At 33.0% G+C, this 18609-nt stretch overlaps 1 protein-coding gene across 3 annotated transcripts; it reads right to left on the bottom strand.

Annotated features, from left to right (window-relative positions):
- Nucleotides 1-2369: 2369 nt before the first annotated feature.
- LOC110912381 (protein MICRORCHIDIA 6) lies at nt 2370-16255 on the bottom strand. Of its 3 annotated transcripts, none has more exons than XM_022157084.2 (20): nt 15960-16255; nt 13656-13672; nt 12734-13004; nt 12581-12655; nt 12398-12432; nt 12180-12258; nt 11496-11585; nt 11335-11410; nt 9507-9585; nt 9231-9365; nt 8599-8697; nt 8301-8399; nt 7665-7796; nt 7482-7574; nt 6662-6713; nt 6480-6591; nt 4559-4818; nt 4362-4449; nt 3701-3743; nt 2370-2687 (listed from the first exon to the last, which is right to left on the bottom strand). In XM_022157084.2, exons 3-20 carry the CDS (start codon nt 12999-13001, stop codon nt 2574-2576), a joined length of 1929 nt encoding a protein of 642 aa, XP_022012776.1. In that variant the 5' UTR covers nt 13002-13004; nt 13656-13672; nt 15960-16255; the 3' UTR covers nt 2370-2573. The 3 variants fall into 3 exon arrangements, with proteins under 3 accessions (XP_022012776.1, XP_035835604.1, XP_022012780.1); XM_035979711.1 differs by having other exon boundaries at nt 13656-13675; XM_022157088.1 differs by lacking the exon at nt 13656-13672.
- Nucleotides 16256-18609: the final 2354 nt, after the last annotated feature.

Genomic DNA, 18609 nt, shown 5'->3' on the forward strand with positions numbered 1-18609 from the left:
CAGGCTGTAACACACCACATCAACTGGACATGGAGGACTCACATTACATTAAAACTAACTTATTCTAAAATAAAAAAAGAAGAGCCTGAATCACAGAACCCCAAAGTCTCCCCGCTGCACCATGCAGTTTGTCTAAAAGATGCAATTTTTGCCTACTTGAATGGTATCATCATTATTTTTTTGTCCGGCCCGTATTGTACGGAACTGCAGTTGAAGGCATTGCTTTTAAATGCCTTATACATGATCTTTTATTAGAGTACCAATACCAATCTGCAATGCATTGAAAAGCCTCTTCAACTCTCTTCCAGTGTTCAATGCTCTTTTATTTCTTTAAATTACACACAAAACTAAATCTGATTATGATTCAAAAAGACCGAAATGTATGAATATGAAAAATAGGTCACAATGTTTTAACAAATAAATCATTATGTATGATACCTCCTCAGTTGATCCTATATCCTAGACATGGTATTCAAATATTTAACATGCATAATGATAATATTTGACATTTAATAAGTGTCCCTAATCAACCTTGTCTAGTTCGTTCGCTTGTTTATGTTCGTTTGTTTAAAATGTTTATTTTAGTTTGCGTTCTATTATATACTTATTTAATTTGTTACATTGAAAAGAAGTTATTACAACAAGTTTCCGTTGAGAGTGTAATGCAACGTTTTCAAAAGATGAAAACTACTCGTCAACAACTTTAGGTAGTTTTTTTTATTTGTCAAGACTGTCGTATTTTAAATTATGTGTTTTTAAATTTCTAATGACGATTTTCTTTTCATTATTGTATCGTACTTTTATTATGTGATGAACCTTACCCGATCCGAACTGTCGAACCGACCTGAAATTTTTTATGTTCAGTCATATGAAATTGAAGTATCTAAAAAAGTGAACCCAGTAAAAAAAATTTCTGGATCCGCCACTGGTGATAGAACCAGAATTTTCTGGTTCATATGTGTGTGTGGCACATGGGGGAGAGGAGAAAGGAAAAGAGGAGAAATCCAATAACCAAGAAATTAATAAATGAATAGATGATACTTGAGCTTAGTAAGAGAACATACATGGTGTTTAATTCTTTGAATTAGGAAGATTAAGCATTAATATGTTGTACATTGTAGGGATGAGCAAAGGGTATAAAATACCGTTCTGATCCCGATCCGTTTTTGGTACCGGAAACGGTATCCACTTTTGTGATTTTTCGGTATCGGTACGGTACGGTATTGGTAAAATACCGACTTTTACCCTTAAAATACCGATACCGTACCGATACCGTCCCGAACCGACGTATTTCGGTACCGGTATCTGTACCAAGTTTTCACAAAATTCGGGATCGGTATTGGTCGGGATCGGGACGGTATCGGTATTTGCTCATCCCTAGTACATTGTGCTTACATCGTTGTATGCACACTAAGTGTTTGATGAAATACCTAGACCAAAACTATTGTTGAATACATGATTAAATGAGAGTAAAGACTTGAATATTTATGACACGGATGAAAGTAAAGACTTGAGTGCTATGGGTGAGCTCCAATGTTTTCTTGGATTACAAGTAAAACTAAAAAAAGAAACTTTCATTCAACAAAACAAATAAGTTAAACTCTTTTGAAAAAAAATGATATGAAGGATTGTAAACCATGTAGCACTTTCCCATATGTACAAGCAAACCATTCATTTATGATGAAAAAGATGACTTGGTGGATCAGACTCTTATTGATGTACAATTGGGTCCTTGATGTACTTAATTGCATCAAAAACTCTTATAGATGTATGATTGGGTCCTTGATGTACTTAATTACATCAAAGCCTGATATTATGTTTGCAACTTGTGTCTGTGCTAGATACTAAGCATCACCTAGCAAGCCTCATCAAGTAGTTGTAAAAAAGATATTCAGATACCTTAAAGGTATACCCACACTTGGTATTTGGTATCATGCTAATGAAAACATTGAGTTTTCAGGTTATTCGGAGATTTTGTTGGTTACCACACAATAAGAAAGCCCACATCAGGAGGGTGTCAATGGCAATGCCTTGGTCTCTTGGCAAAGAAAAGGGGCAAAAAAGGACAAAAATCAGAAATTAAACTAATTATTTTGGCTTAGATATAGATCTCGGTTTCGATCGATAGAATGGAATGATTGGTGTAAATTTGTAATTATGTAACTTTTTGTTTTGTTGTTTTTGTGCTAGCCCGGTTTTCGGGTTCGGTTGTTTGTTAATGAAAGTTTATTGTCAAAAAAAAAAAAAAAAAAACTATCTAGAAAACCCATTTTGTATTAAATCAATCAGATTTTCAATACGCACAACAAAATAAATAGTATAAATGAAAGGGCTAAGCCTACAAGATTAATTGCTATTCAATAGTGTCATTGGTATAAATATTAATGCACACTAAATCACTAATTATCTCATAAAATCATAGTAGTGTTTCCTACTAATTATGGTGCTTATTTTTCATACATGTTAAGTCTAGAAATGAAAATAGGATACACCTTTGCAAACAAAAAATGAATATTATTTTACAAATCTAAATACATATTAATAATAATATTATTATTATGCTAATAAAACATCTAAATATATTGAAAACTTGTTTCACACTTCACCTTCTCCAGGCATTGCAACTCATCCAATAAACGAACATACTCCTTTTGGGCCTCTCCTAATTCCATTTTAAGCTGAATCACCTGCGCCAACAATCGATAATGAAACCACGATCAAACACAATGTCAACCATATAAATATAGGTGGAAAAACATGCGGGTCACGTAACGGATCAAAATGCTAATTTGTACGGGCCGGGTTGGGTTGACCACCTCGACCCGCTAACACTGTCTTAGTTTTTATTTCTTTTAAATAAAACGATTTGAACATTAATGAACCCTTGACTATATAATCAGCTTTCCTTCAACCCGTTTGGGACGTTCACTAATTACTAGAGATGTAAACGAGCCAAGTTGCTCGTGAGCTACTCAGGATCGGTCTGTAAAAAACTTCGACACGAGGCGAGCTTAAACGAGCTCCAGCCTAAATTGGAGCACACTTTATATACGAGCTTGAGATTTACATACAAAAGTTGACTAGCTTGTGAGCCTAAATGAGATCGTTCTTTATATAAATGTTATAGTTTTAATTTTATACATAAATATTTAACTACATAATAAATATTTAATAATATGATAAAATAACTAAATAATATATATTTTATAAAAGTATAATTACTAAAGGATAAATAATCATACCCACAAGTAATTATATATTTATTGAAGAGTTAATTACTGTTTTCGTCCCTGTGGTTTGTCAAAAATCACTATTTCAGTCCATTAGTTTAAAAATTGCGATTTCAGTCCTTGTGGTTTCACTTTCGTAACCATTTCAGTCCCTGTGGTTTCACTTTCAGTCCCTATGGTTTCACCACAGGGACTGAAATGGTTACGAAAGTGAAACCACAGGGACTGAAATCGCAATTTTTAAACTAATGGACTGAAATAGTGATTTTTGACAAACCACAGGGACGAAAACAGTAATTAACTCTTTGTTGAATAATAAACGAGTCGAGTCCAATCATGAAAAATCATTAGCTAGCCGAGCTTGGGCTCAGCTGGGCCCATTTACACACTAATTACAAAATCAGGGAGGTAGATGGCACAAAAGTATAACTGTTTAAGCATCTTTTATAGAAATAAACAGCCAATATTACCTTGAGCTTGAGTCGTTCTTCCGCCTTCTCAAATTCTGAGCATCTGAAAAAAAAAAAACAAATCATTAAACGAAATCACATAAAGGTTTATAAATTTGATTTAATAAAGGTCTTTTTTTTTAATTTAATTCTTTATATTCCACCCAAAACAAAAAAAAAGAGTAAACTGCCATTTTGGTACTTGTGGTTTGGTCACTTTTGCCACTTTAGTCCAAAACTCAAACTTTTTGCATTTGGGTCCCTGTGGTTTCAGTTTTATTGCCATTTTGGTCCAAAAATGATATCATGTCATATTTGTCTTATAAAATCCTGCTATTTTGTCATTTTCCGCTGGTGCAAAATGATCATTTCTTTTTTATAAATAAATACCATATTTTATAAGACAAATATGACCTGATTTGCCCCTGAGGAAAATGACAAAATTGCAGGATTTTATAAGACAAATATGACCTAGTTTCATTTTTGGACCAAAATGGCAATAAAACTGAAACCACAGGGACCAGATGCAAAAAGTTTGAGTTTTGGACTAAAGTGGCAAAAGTGATCAAACCACAGGGACCAAAATGGCAGTTTTCTAGCTAAGATCATTAACATTCTTAAAATAACAATGATAAATAAAGAAAATAATCAAACGTGTGAACGATACGTAAAGAATACTAACTTTGCTCGAAGCTTTCTGTTCTCTTCCATCCGCGCCTCTGATTTGAACATCATAGGTAGTTCACTTAATTTCCTCTTCAAGTTTGACCCTTTTTACCGAAAAAAACGACAAATTAAGCAGTGATAACGATAACGAGAGATCCTCATTTTCAAAAATATGATCACCCTTTAACAATACAAGTTTTTTACATTTCTAACCTTGTTGGAAACCTGGAGGGAAGCTTGGTTGTTGTACTATGTTCGGTAACAAATTTGATTGAAAAGATGCCCTGCTATTTATGGTAGTTATCATTGGCGGTATTTTGGTTTTGTCACCGCCAGCGGTGTGTTTGTATATCCTCGAGAGAGCGGGTTGTTCTGGACCGTGCTGATGAACGAAATTAGTGGCACCTGGGGTAGCGGATGGTGGTCGAGGTTTTCGGTGAATTTGATAACCGATCAGTCCACAATGGTAATCCCTGCAGTATTGGTGGGAAAAATAAATAAGCAAATTATTCTCTATATAGTATTAACTAGGTTATAACCCCGTGTAATACACGGGTTGAATAAATAAATTTTATATACTAAATAATAAAACAATATATCTTTAAAAACCTTCTTTATTGCACGAGTTGAATAAATATAATTTTATATATTAAATAATAAAAAGTTATATCTATAAGAACAATATTGTACAGGTTGAATAAATTTAATTTTATATACCAAATAAAAAAGTTATATCCTTAAAACCACGTGTATTACACAAGTTGAATAAATTTAATATTGTTTACCAAATAATAAAATAATACATCTTTTAAAAAAGCCTCATTTATTACACGGGTTGAATAAATGTAATTTTATATATTAAATAATAAAAAATTGCATCTTTAAAAATATGTGTATTACACGGTTTGAATAAGTGTAATTTTCTGTACTAAATAATAAAAAATATATATATCCTTAAAAAATCCCGTGTATTGTACGAATTGAATAAATCTAATTTTATACATCAAATAATAAAATTACGATTTTGGCCCCTGTGGTTATATCACTTTTACCCTTTCAGCCCAAAAAAGAATTTTTTAACATCTGAGCCCCAACGTCTTTTTTTTCTAACCTTTTTTGCCCTAACGTCTTTTTTAACCCTTTTGGCCCCTAACATTTAATGGATGAGGTTAGTGTTAGGGGCCAAAAGGGTTAGAAAAGAAGATGTTGGGGGCTGAGATGTTAAAAAATTCTTTTTTGGGCTAAAAGGGTAAAAGTGATATAACCACAGAGGCCAAAATGAGAAGAAGATTAAACTAAATAATAATTATCCATAAGATATTAAACTAAATAATATTTAATAGGACGGTTATTTATAATTAATTAGAAAAGATTAAATTAAAATAATAATTATCTATAAGAGATGCCCTAATATGATGACAAGTGTCCCAAAGTGGTTTCTTTTATTATATAGTATAGATTCTGAACATAACCGAGGAATAGTGACTTAACGCTAACGGACTAATGGCGTAAGATGACTTTCTGGTCATTATTATTACTAAAACACAATCCTTAGCTACAGTAGCTAAATCTTTTAGTGGATTTTCTAATTATACCCGATGTTCTCAACTTTATTTACTATACAACCCCTAAACTTTAACTTCTCTAACATACATGTTTAGCCCCTCTACTTTAATAAAGTTTTTTCCTTCTAAAATTAACTTTGCTTATATACATGTTTAGATCCTCTACGTTAACTTTGCTAATATACATGCTTAGTCCCTCTACTTTCATTCCTTTCGTATTTTGCCTTTTAGTGTTTTTCCCTGGCTAAAGTGACGAACCAAACCGACTCCAACCGAACAATATCGTTACAGGTATCCATGTTATTAGAACCGGTATTTTTTTTGCTTTTAGTGATTTTTTTCGAATACGTACGCTGACGTTTCGATGTTCTTTCCCAGTTTCCCCATGGTTTTACGTTATCTCTTTCGGTTGCTGTACCTAATGTCGGTACTGTAATGATAATCAAACTCCCGCCGTAACGCGGGGGTAAAACTTCTAGTTCATAGCTAAATTTCATCATTTGATCTGTAACATACAAATGGGTTGAAATTGGCACCACTATTTTTGGGATATACAAAGAATTGCTTACCAGTACTCCAATGTCATTTCTTTTAACCGATGAACAAGTTTTTGGTAAACAGAAGTTTTTTCAAAATCTTGCTTATCATGAGTTGGCTCGATGAAATTTGCTTCAAGAATACCTGTAAGGAATCCTTTAGTTGTAAGAAACAACTAATTTACTTTGGGACCAGCACGATTTTAGGTTCTTACCAACTACGCATCTCCCTCTGTTTGAAGAATAGCTAACCACGGGCCAAAATGGCTGAAAAAATATGGACAAGAAATGACAAAAGTGTGTTTAGTTGCAAAAAATGTGACTAGGGGAGTTCATAAACCTTTAAAACAACCAAAACACACAAATCGAAGCAAGTCATGAACCATCTTTTACTGTATAAAAACAAACTAATGGGTTATCACCCGCGCTCCACAACGGGTTCGAAACGTAGATAAAACTAAACAAATCGCGAGAGTTAAAGTTGTTTGATGTCATTATTAAAGTTGTGGGGCAGGGGCTAAACATGTCATTATTAAAATTGAGGGGCTAAACATGTCCTTATTAAAGATTGAGGGGCTAAACTTGATTATTATTAAAGTTGAGGGGCTAAACTTGTTTATTATAAAGTTGAGGGGCTAAAAATGTCAATATTAAAGTTGAGAGGCTAAACATGTCACTATTAAAGTTGAGGGGCTAAAGTTGTTTATTATTATTGAAGTTGAGGGGCTAAAGTTGTTTTATTTAAGGGGCTAAACATGTCATTATTAATGTTGAGGGGCTATAGTTGGTTAATACCAAAGTTGAGGGGCCAACTTTAGCTGACTAACTGACTTTCAACATGTTCAGACATTTGACATATTTGAAATAAAAACAACCCAAATCGACCCATTCTAAAAGGAAACGGGCTTAAAGTGCCAAAACAGTATGACTCTGTAGTTTGATTTTTGAGATCATACGAGCCTTAAAAGCTATAATATCAGTAAATATTTCTTTCAATCTACATAAAGAAATAGAAAGCAATGCGCCAATGCTCACCAGTATCAGGCGATTTTTGTGGTAGACGTTAAATCCATGAACATTGATATGTGGTGCCTCCTTGAGAAAACCGATCGTTGTAACCACCGAACCCTGAATTGATCAGAATAACTTCCATCAACTTTTATTTTTACTTCAAAACACAAAAAAACACTAAACGAGTATACATAAATTCAACTCAACCTCAAGAGGTTTATACATGATAAATTCTGTGTACTTCAAGTCTGTAGCAACGTTATGATACAGGACGACTTTCCCACGCAATACCATTGCGAAAGTTTCAGGTAATTTTAAGTACAAGATTGATAAGTATGCCTGAAATAAGATAAGATGTAGACCTTTTAGAAGAGTTTAGTGATAAAAAAAAATTTTGAGTAACATGCCATTTTCGTCCCTGAGGTTTGGCCAGTTTTACGACTTTCGTCTAAAGTTTTGTTTTTCCACGTCTGGATCCAAAAGGTTTGAAATCTTGCCATTTTCATCGGGCTCGTTAACTCCATCCATTTTTCTCCGTTAAGTCAGGGGTATTTCCGCTTTTTGTTAACTTAAAGGGCAATTTGGTCTTTTTCAGGGGTAGGTGGTCTTTTTACATAAAGTGAAAAGGGCCGAATTGCCCTTTAAGTTAACAAAAAAGACGGAAATACCCCTGAACTAATAGAGAAAAATGGACAAGATTTCAATTTTTTGGATCTATATGCGGAAAAACAAACCTTTGGATGAAAATTGCAAAACTATCCAAACCTCAGGGACGAAATGGCATTTTACACTTTTTTTTTACTATACACGCATTATCAAACCATAGCACGTGGATTAACTTACACGGAGAGAATAACGAAGCCGGTTGGCAAGATGTCCGCTTGTGGCTTGACGAGAACCATCCTTTAGCTTGTTACTCGCAATCCGAGTTATACAAATATCCTAAAACAAAATTACGTGCAATTTACGTTTTCTTACATATTTCTCATAGGTTTATAAAATATTCTCCCAACTTGTATTCTGCTTACTTGTTAGACAGTTTTATTTTCACATAGAGCTAGAAGTAGAAATTTAGACCCATTTTTCTTATAGGGTAAAGTAAAATATATAACTTACAAAAAAAGGTTACGACTTATGATACCTCGGGATCCGAGTCGAAATCTAGCTCCATACCTCGATCCTCATCAAGCCATAGATTGTATATGATGATTTTTGTGCCATGAGGACCCACGTTTTCAAACTACATATCATTAAAAAATTGTTATGCAAAGAAGGCTTAGGTATCAAGTGGCGCAGCGGAACCAACACATAATTGCACAAACGATAAACACGCAGATAACAAGAACACGACAATTTACGTGGTCCACATTCGATGTAAGTCCTACGTCCATGGGCTACAACTAGATATTTTTTATCATGCTCAGTACAAAGATTGCAATACGTGACATAGGTATATAGAGATATAATTAGGGTTTGTAGCGCCCCAAGAAAACAATCATGGATCAAAACAGGCCCAAAGTCTTCTAACCCTTCACCAAGCCCAATAAGCAAAAGGACTTCAAACCCAATAAAGGGTCAGGTTTGAAAGAAGGTGAAAGTTGAAGGAGTCCTAATATTAGGTGTTTTGGTGAGTAAGTTAGAATTTTAATGTAAATACAGGGTTAGGGTCTATGTAATTTGTGTGCAAGTTTGTTTCCAACAGATATTGTGAGTTAGAACCTAATAGTTTATAAACACAATCAAAAGATATTTTTTAAATAAGCAAATACTCACTTGTTTAAGTAGTTCCTCTTCTGTTGAATATGGAGACCATTTCAACAGCATAGACATATTTAAATTAGGGTACTCGTTATCTTTTGCTTGTAGGGAAACAAAAGAGTTCGTAACGAAGTTGAACTCATAGTGAACCTGCAGTTTTCAATAAACAAGTTTAATCATAGATTAGGATGTAAAAATAAGTTGCTTTTGTATCCATTTTTCCATTTTATAGTATATTTTAACAATGATTTACCGGAACAATATCATTATCATAATAGCAGCAAATCTTACCATGGGAACTACTATTCTGTCATAACCCTCTCGAGTCAAAAATGTATACGATAAAAGTCCAATGCTTTGAGTCACTTTGCTGCTCATAAGAACAATGACAGAATAAAATAAACAGAATATATAAAGATTCGGAGAGCTAAGTAACTATGAAATCAAGAAGACTATATTTCTGCTTTTTTTTTCTCGCTAAAGTCCCTCAATCCACTTTTTGCATATTAAAGTCCCACTGTCCCGCTACTTGTTAAATTTGAATAAGATTTACAGGGGTTAAAAGGTAATATAAATGATTCTGAAATTTAAGTTGGCAAACATTTACTAACTTTAGGGGGTAAAAGAGTAACTTAATGGAAAGTTTTGTACAGAGTCGTCTTCTTCACCTTTCGAACTGCATCTTGACGCAATTTTATGACTTTTTAGTTTCGGCTCATTTTAGATTCAGTTAATATCTAAAATCCCTTCTTCAGCACCCGATATATACATAGGGTGAACACTAGTGTATTTGCGAACTGAGTGAACAAATCCTGGCCATTGATCTACATACGTGTATGGCCAGGATCTCATCATCAAATCGTAAAATACACTAGTGTATTTCAACCTCAAATCCTGACCATTGATCTACACACGTGTATGGTCAGGATTAGTTCACTCAGTTCGCAAGCTACACTCGTGTTCACTCTTGAACCTAATCTTATATATATATATATATATCTATATATATATACAGAGAGAGAGAGAGAGAGGAAGGTTAACGTACATTACGGCTTAACGTACATCAAATACGACAGGTAATTACGCACGTTCATTAAAATCACGCACGTTATAACTCAAAAATCCAAAATCGCGCATGTTGAAACACAATAATCACGCATATTGAAAACATTAATCACGCGTGTTATAGAACAAATCACGCACCTTGTCGTACGTGAAGTACGTTAAGCCGTAATGTACGATATACTTTCTCTCTCTCTCTATATATATATATATTAAAAGGCAAAGCATTGTGTCTCACTATTCACTCAGGCGAATCGCATGCCGCCACTTGGCAGCCTCTTTTTTTAAGCTCTTTCGTCTTTTTTCGCCCTTAACTTTGCTAATATACATGTTTAGTTTTTCTACTCCAACTTTCTTAATATAGATGTGTAGTCCCTCTACTTTAATAAAGGTTTGTTCTTATTAGTTAACTTTGTTTATATACATGTTTAGTCCCTCTACTTTTATTCCTTTTAGTATTTCGCCTTTTAGTGTTTTTTTCTTGCTAATGTGACGAACCAACCAGACTCCCAACGCAACGCGTGGGGTTAAATTACTAGTTAAAACAAATAAACAACTCAAAATCAATTTCTAGCAAGTAATACAATGATTGCTTGAACATCAAATTGAGATTTACAACTCCTTTTTAATTAAAAAGAAAAAGAAAAGAAAAGAAAAGAAAAGCCACATAACAGCCATACAACCAAAACAACCGGATGTACCGGTTTCAAGACCTTTTAAAAAAACACACACACAATTTTGTTCAGTTTTAACATGTAGAGCGACGTTAATATGTAAAAAGTGGGTTGAGCGACTATTGTGAGAGAAAAACAGAAAATAGGTTGTTTTTTCATGGTATTTGCCCTTACTGTACTATAATAGCTTCTCTTAACATATTTCAACGCCCACTAAATATTTAATAATGTAACTTTTAGAACATGAAGTGTTTGACGATTTTGACCCGTACCAGAAATTACCATTTTGACCCATTACAAAACCCACTCATTTTGCCACCTTTAATACAAACACTCATTGATGTTGATGACATGAAAGATTGAAACCAGATTAAAAATCACACCTGTTAGTTATGTTACGGCTGAAAACTATGACATCAGCTCCAAGCCTCATAGTACTGGTCTTAAAGCCATTTCCATCTGAACATTACTATGTCTATTAATAAAAATGGGTAAACAATAAATAATAAAAAAATGGTATTTATCAAGAAGAGCATGTACATACACTTTCCAATCGCTGATATTGAGGATTTATCGGAAAATCCAAAACTCAGACATCGGCGCATTGACTCTGGATCCATCCCGTTTCCGTCATCTAGTTTGAAATTAAAAAAAAAAAAAGATACAAAAGAAACTCTCAAGATCAGAACATTCAACTAAAAATAATGAAAGCTTTGCAGTTAAGGCAGTATAAAATCGGATATCGGTCAACGACCGATATTTGAGATATAGGTTATCGCGGTGGAATATCGGTAATTTGAACATCATGCAGAATATATATATATATATATATAGGAATCTAACACTTACAATTCAGTATACTCTCCTACCATTAACAAATCAACCTTTTGCAACTTGCAAAACACTAACAATTGTAGCAAGTATGAACTGATTAAGACTTAAAAGACTAACATTTAACACTAACAATTAAGACTTTAAGCACTAACGGCAGCAATAAGAACGTAGAACTAAAAAGATAGGTACTGAAAATCTGAAATCGGGAAAATCAGTGATACATCGGTCGGTTAGTCGGTCAATATCGCCGATAATATCGGTACCGATATTCTGATTGATATTTGACAGCGATATTTTACATGGGGACCGATAACCGATATATCACCCATGTTAACTGCATAGCTAAAAATAATGAAAGAAGTGTCATCTGCACAAGGAATAAAATATATGCTACCTTGGATTAACAATGCTGAGCTTCCGTTTCTTGGGTTCATGTATTTATCGATAACTACAAATGTAGCCCCATTTTGTATCTACAAAATAATAGGAGGTGATATGAACAAGCATATAGCAAAACCAAAGCAACAGAAGTCATAAAAAGGAAAATAGATTTGGAATCATGTAAATAAAAAATATGATATAAAGGTGTGAAATCAGTAGTGGTATTATTACCTCATCTACGGCATTGTCGATAAGCTCAGCTACAGCTGCAAAAACAAAACAAAACAATAAATAGTTATATCATGTTTATATTCAGCCTATGTTGTTGGACTTATGACAGTATATGCCTATATGGCACTACAATATATATATATATATATATATATATATATACTTTGGTGAAGCTCAACATACCACCAAAAACCCATTTGTGAGAAGTAGCATTGGAGTGAAGAAATCTCGGATGTATATGTAGATAAGTTGAACCAGCTGCAAAATCATTTATCACAACATCCATTAAGCATACATACAGTAAAAGCATACGTTGAACATAAGACTGATAGATACATTGAGTTGTGGGCTTAGAAGCAAGCTCATCGTTGTAAACTCCAGCTTTCCAGAATTGCCGAATTATAGGGGCTTCACAAACTGGTGACGTGGAACAAAAGTTCGCAGCATCAGCTGCTGACTGTTCTTGTTTTTCAAATCTTCTACCTATAGAGATAATGGTATGGGACTGTTTTAGTTGACTTGATACGCTGAGTATGTCGGGCTCCAACTTAACACCGTTAGCATCCATGTTTGCATAAACATTACCGCTAAGTAACTCTTTCATTCACTGCAACAGGCGTTCAGGAAATCGGTTAGCATCTATTAAAAAATGTGATTTCAAAAAACTTAAAAAGACTGATAGAACCAACCCAGATGGTTTTTATATTAATATAAATGATATTAAGCATAATGCTTGTGTTCCTTAATACCTATTTATAAAGTTGTGTGTGTTAAGAAAAGAATATGGTTTCCTTTTATAGTTAAGGAAATGTTATGAATGGATATCTATTTATGCAAAATAAAATTTTTGCTTAATTTACTAATTAACCATAAATAGCACAAGTCTTACAAAACACTCATGAGATTAAGGGTATGTTTGGCATGGAGCTTTTAGGAGCTTCTAGCTTTAATCTTTTAAGAAAAAGCTTCTACTCAATAATAAAAAAAAAAAGTCTTGTTTGGTTGAAAGAGCTTGAAGCTTTTAATTTTGGAGCTTGAAGCTTTTGGTTGAACGCTCCTACTAGTAGCGTTCAGAAGGAGCTACAAGCTTTTAGAGAAAAAATGACTATTTTAACCTCTAAAGATAATGAACTTTTTAATGCACAAACTTTTAAAATTTTTAGTTATGTCCATTTTGGTCATTTTATACATTTTATTAAAAGTTCCAGCTACCCTGCCAAACACCAAATATATCTAAAAAGCTACAGCTACTAGCTACCAGCTTCCAGCCACCAACTACTTTTGCCAAACATACCATAATTGTTCACTTTATTATGAAATAATATTGTTACCTAGTTTAGAGAATTCACATTGGCTTCTCTATCTCTATAATATAACTAAAACTCATCTTTTTCTCTAAATTTTATTCATCTTTTATAAACCCACAACATCCAGTTCTCTAAATATATCCTTATTCAATTAAATAATATTTCTTTTACTCTTTTTCTATTATTTTTTATCTTTCCTTCACTTACAAACATCTATACAGAATGTATCGTAAATCTCTATATTTAGAGACTAGTTGTAGCATCTCTGTGATTTATCATTCTCTATATTTTTCTTTAAATTTTAAAGATTAGCATGTTTTAAAGGCTCCAATGTGAATGCTCTTAGTTAAGGAAATACTATGAATGGATATTTTGATTGTGCAAAATAACATTTTGCTCGATATTAACCTTAAATAGCACATTTTTATAAAACACTGTCCATTTGGTTCACGGATTATTTTGTAAATGAATTGGAAATGGAAATGGAATTGGAATTTGAATGAAATCCTTTCTATTTTAATAAAATGTTTTGTTGCTAAATTTATTAATAGAAAGTTTTTTTTTTTGGTAATTTAAACAGTTCCCTAATTATGAAATTAATATTGTTACCAGTTTTGGTTAAAGAAATACCATAAGTTTCCATTTTGATTGTGCAAAATAATATCTTACCTAAATTTACTAACTAACCATAAATAGCTCAAGTTTTACAAAACACTCAAAAGATACAGTTCCTCGTATAGATTACTAAGAATAATTGTTATACTACGGTCGAATATCGAACCTAAGTATTATCCTAAAGTCTGTTTGGTATGAGGTAATGGAATGAATGAGAGAATGGAATGAACAAAGTACTTATATGTGAATAGAATGAATCATTACTTTATACAATTTGATAGACAAAAAAGCGAAGTAACGAAACACAATAGTATTAAAAACGAAAAGAATATAATTGTCTCAATAATAATAATAATAAAATGTTAATGGTAAAAAAAATTAATAATAAAAATATTGATATTAATAATATTTTTAATATAAATATAAATATAAATATAAACATAAATATAATAATAATAATATATTTCTTTCCATTCCTTGAAGGAATGAAAAAAAAAACACCTCCTACTAAGGAATGGAAATTGTTATATTTGGAAGAAGTTAAATTCCTTGTGGAATGCTCCATTTCATTACCATATGATAACCAAACATGTTTCTTTTCATTCCATTCCACCTTCTATTACTTTATACCAAACGCTACGCTAGTGAAATGAGTGACCGAGCATGTAAAAGTTGATCATACGTCGAATACTTAGCATATATATATAGAACGATCTTCATCATATCTACAGGGTATAAATTAGGGAAAATGACTTGTTCTGGATTTTAAGCCAAAATGTACTTAATTTGAATTCAAATTAGATTTTAATAATCCAAATTGTGATTCATTGCCCCTGATTTTATTAATGTCGTTTCAAAACGATTTATAACATTCTAGTTAGGATAAAAATCAGTTAATTGTTCGTCAGTGCAAATGAAGTTACTTATGTGTTCCCGAGTTTACTAATGGAAGGAAATAAAAGGAAGGATAAAAATCAATTAATTGTAGTCGGCGCATATGAAGTTACTTATGTGTTCCCGAGTTTACATGGAAGGAAATGAAAGGAACTGGAAAGAAAGAGGAAAATATTTGTGTTCGAGAGAGTCTTTTTATCGGAAGCGAGTGAAGAGAAATGGAAGGAAGATCTTCCCTAATATAACTTTCATTCCAAAATGGAAGGAAGAAAAATATTAAGGTTTACCATTACCATTTTACCCCGCACATAACCTATTATAAAACCGGCGTATAGTTGTAGAATATATTTCAGTCCTTTCATTTCAATTCGGGAACACATAAATCTTTAATTTCTTTTCATTTCCTTCAAACTCGGAACACAAAATGAAATTATATCTTTCCCGCCTTCGATAACGAAAGTGAAACTTAAAATGTCATCGGTCACATTACGAATAAGGATTATCATTGGCAACATATCATAGTTTTGATAATTAAAATCCAATTTTCCTAATTTGAATCAAATCCAGAGCAATTTTCAACTTAGGAAATTGACTTAAGCACAACTCAAATTTTAACATTACCTAAACACCTAAACAGAGAAACTAAAAACAGCTTATTATCACCATTAACCCTAATTAACATTCAAAAAACATATAACTATAAAAATTAGATAAATTCTATAAACGAAATCAAAGCAAATTCATACCAGTGTACTCTCACATCTACGTACAGACTCCCGATCAAACGAATTTCAAAACAAATAACTTAACACGTTCCGATGAGGCGAAAATTAGGGTTTTCAAGGTCACCGAGAGTTTACAATTCATTTATTTGAAGATCTGCAAAGAGTTGAGTGAAGATAATAACCGACATAGAGGTGGTTAAGTTGTGGCGGTGGAGCATCGGTCTCCGGTGGCGAACGACGGTGATACGGCGGCGATTCGCCTGTTGCCGGCTGCGTTTGAATTTATTTTCTGATTTTGTTTTCTTTTGGTAACTCGTTACTTATTTGTTGTGTTTATTATTATTGACCACTTTCTACTCATTGTCAATTATTATTTTCGATCATAATTACCCCGCGCTTTTGTACCAATCAAATCAACACATTTTTATTTTTGAAATAGAGTTTTTCAAATAAATATTTACCCGGCGCTTTTGTACCTTCACCGTCGTTTTCACAATCACGCCAACAACAATTTTGATTGACTCACGCCCTGAGGGTGGTGTATTGGACATTATGGGGCGTGAACTTTGCCACGTTTCACGTCCAATTACATTACCACTATGGGTGGTCTTAGATGTTATGTCGGACGTTATATTGTAATCAATGTGTATTTTTTTAGTCGGTTAGATGGTTGTATTTAAGTTCTAATAAATGATTTTAATTAATGGCATGTGGTATGTTCTTTTTTAATTTCATAATTTTTGCTTATATTTTATTTAATACTTTAACATGTATTTTTAATAACTATAATCAACATCACTTATTATAAACGTAAAAATAATTCTTTCTTTGTTTACAGTAATGAACGAATGCGAAATTTTCGGTAAGTCAAATATTTAATATTGTATTTTATCATAAGAGTAAATTACAAGTTTTGTCCTTTATGTTTACATCATTTTGCAGGCGGTGTCCTTTAGCGCAAAACTTTGCAAGTTTTGTACTTTATGTTTCAAAATCTTACACGTTTTAACCTTTAGGTGAAACCCAGTTAGATTTTTTGGTTAAGTATGGTCATGTACCTTGCACATGAGGGTATTCTTATCATTTCATTATCCAGAGGCTATTGTGCAAATACCATATGTTTGAGGATTGATGTGTACAAAAATTAAAAACATTAAAATAAAACAATTTGTACCCTTTCCCTCTGCATCATCATCTTTCCCCAATTCTCACCAAAATCAACCTAAACCCTAATTTCACAAACCCTCTGTCTTCTACAAATCAGTCTTCTTTCGGGTATTGAAAATTATGAACAATCATCCTGCAATAACAAGGATTTGTGGGATGATGATAAAGAACCCAAAACAATACAAGTTTTCGTCTCTACGAATCATCGAAACAATGAAAACAAAGCAATTTGCATTTCAGATGATGAAAATAATGAACAACCAGCGTGCACGAATAAAGATATGTGGGATGATGATGAAGAACCGGAAACAATACCAGTTCATCAAAACGATGAAAAAGAAGCAATTTGCGTTTCAGATGATGAAAATTATGAACTAGCGGCCTGCAGTAACATCCCTAAGAGATCATTTATGGACTCGGGTTTTAATAAAATGGATTGTGTTGGTGATAAATATGGATCCGACACGAAGATTTCTGGTTCTAGTGGTGAAGTTGAGGTGGTGGATTTATTTACTCCATCACCCGAGTATCGAAATAGGAAGAAAAGAGCGGTTTCTGTTGTATGTCCTTAGATCATTGACTTGATTGAGTCACCCATATGTGTGTAACTTTCTTTCTAGTCTTTGGTTTTTATGATGCTATTGTTATAGATTCAAAATACTTTTTATACCCTCTGTTTTCGCCAACATCCAATCGCAGGTTGTAACACCCCAAAACTCGAATTTTAAATTCGTTAGTAGGTTACCCTATGTAATTAGATGAAGTACAATAACTAAGTTACTAGGCCTAGTTAAGTGTCTAATAAATAAATAAAAGAATCAGGTTTGTGGCAATTAAGATAATATGTTAAACTTGAGGGACTAAGGGTGCCAAGATGGAAACTCAAGTTATTAAAACTAAATATATCACACACACAAGGTGTGTGTGCGTGGGGGATCGTCCAGGAGAAGAGTAGAAGGGGGTGTGAACCCTAGCTCTCAAGAACAACACAAATTCAGCCCAATCAAAGCCAAAATCGAATGGAAAGTTGTGCATGAATGAAGATTTCTCATAATCTAACCCTAACAAACATATGGTAAGTTGTAATTTTGAGTTTGATGATTGTGTATGAAGTGGCTTAGGATCAATCCACAAAATTTACTGAAATTAAGTATGAATATATGTTAGAATTACCATTTGGAATGTAAATTATACAAGATTTGATGTTAATTGAGATTTGGAGATGAAACCCACTTGGGGTTAGTAGAAATGGCGACATGGGTATGTCACCCATGTCCAACCTTTGTTTGATTCTTGATATGATATGTTGCATGTGACCAAATTGTTAGTTGTATTGAACTTGGTATGAAATTGAATTGTTATTGGTAGTTTTGGATGATTAAAAACAAGAACTAGGAAGAAAAGAATGAAGATTACTTGTACATTATGCTTAGAAACTTGTACGCATGCCAAGTGTTCGATAAAATGACTAGGTGAATTTAGAAGGTGAAATAGTATGCAAGAA

This window comes from Helianthus annuus, chromosome 2, assembly GCF_002127325.2.
Source record: "Helianthus annuus cultivar XRQ/B chromosome 2, HanXRQr2.0-SUNRISE, whole genome shotgun sequence".
In the NCBI taxonomy this organism is placed as follows: Eukaryota; Viridiplantae; Streptophyta; class Magnoliopsida; order Asterales; family Asteraceae; genus Helianthus; species Helianthus annuus.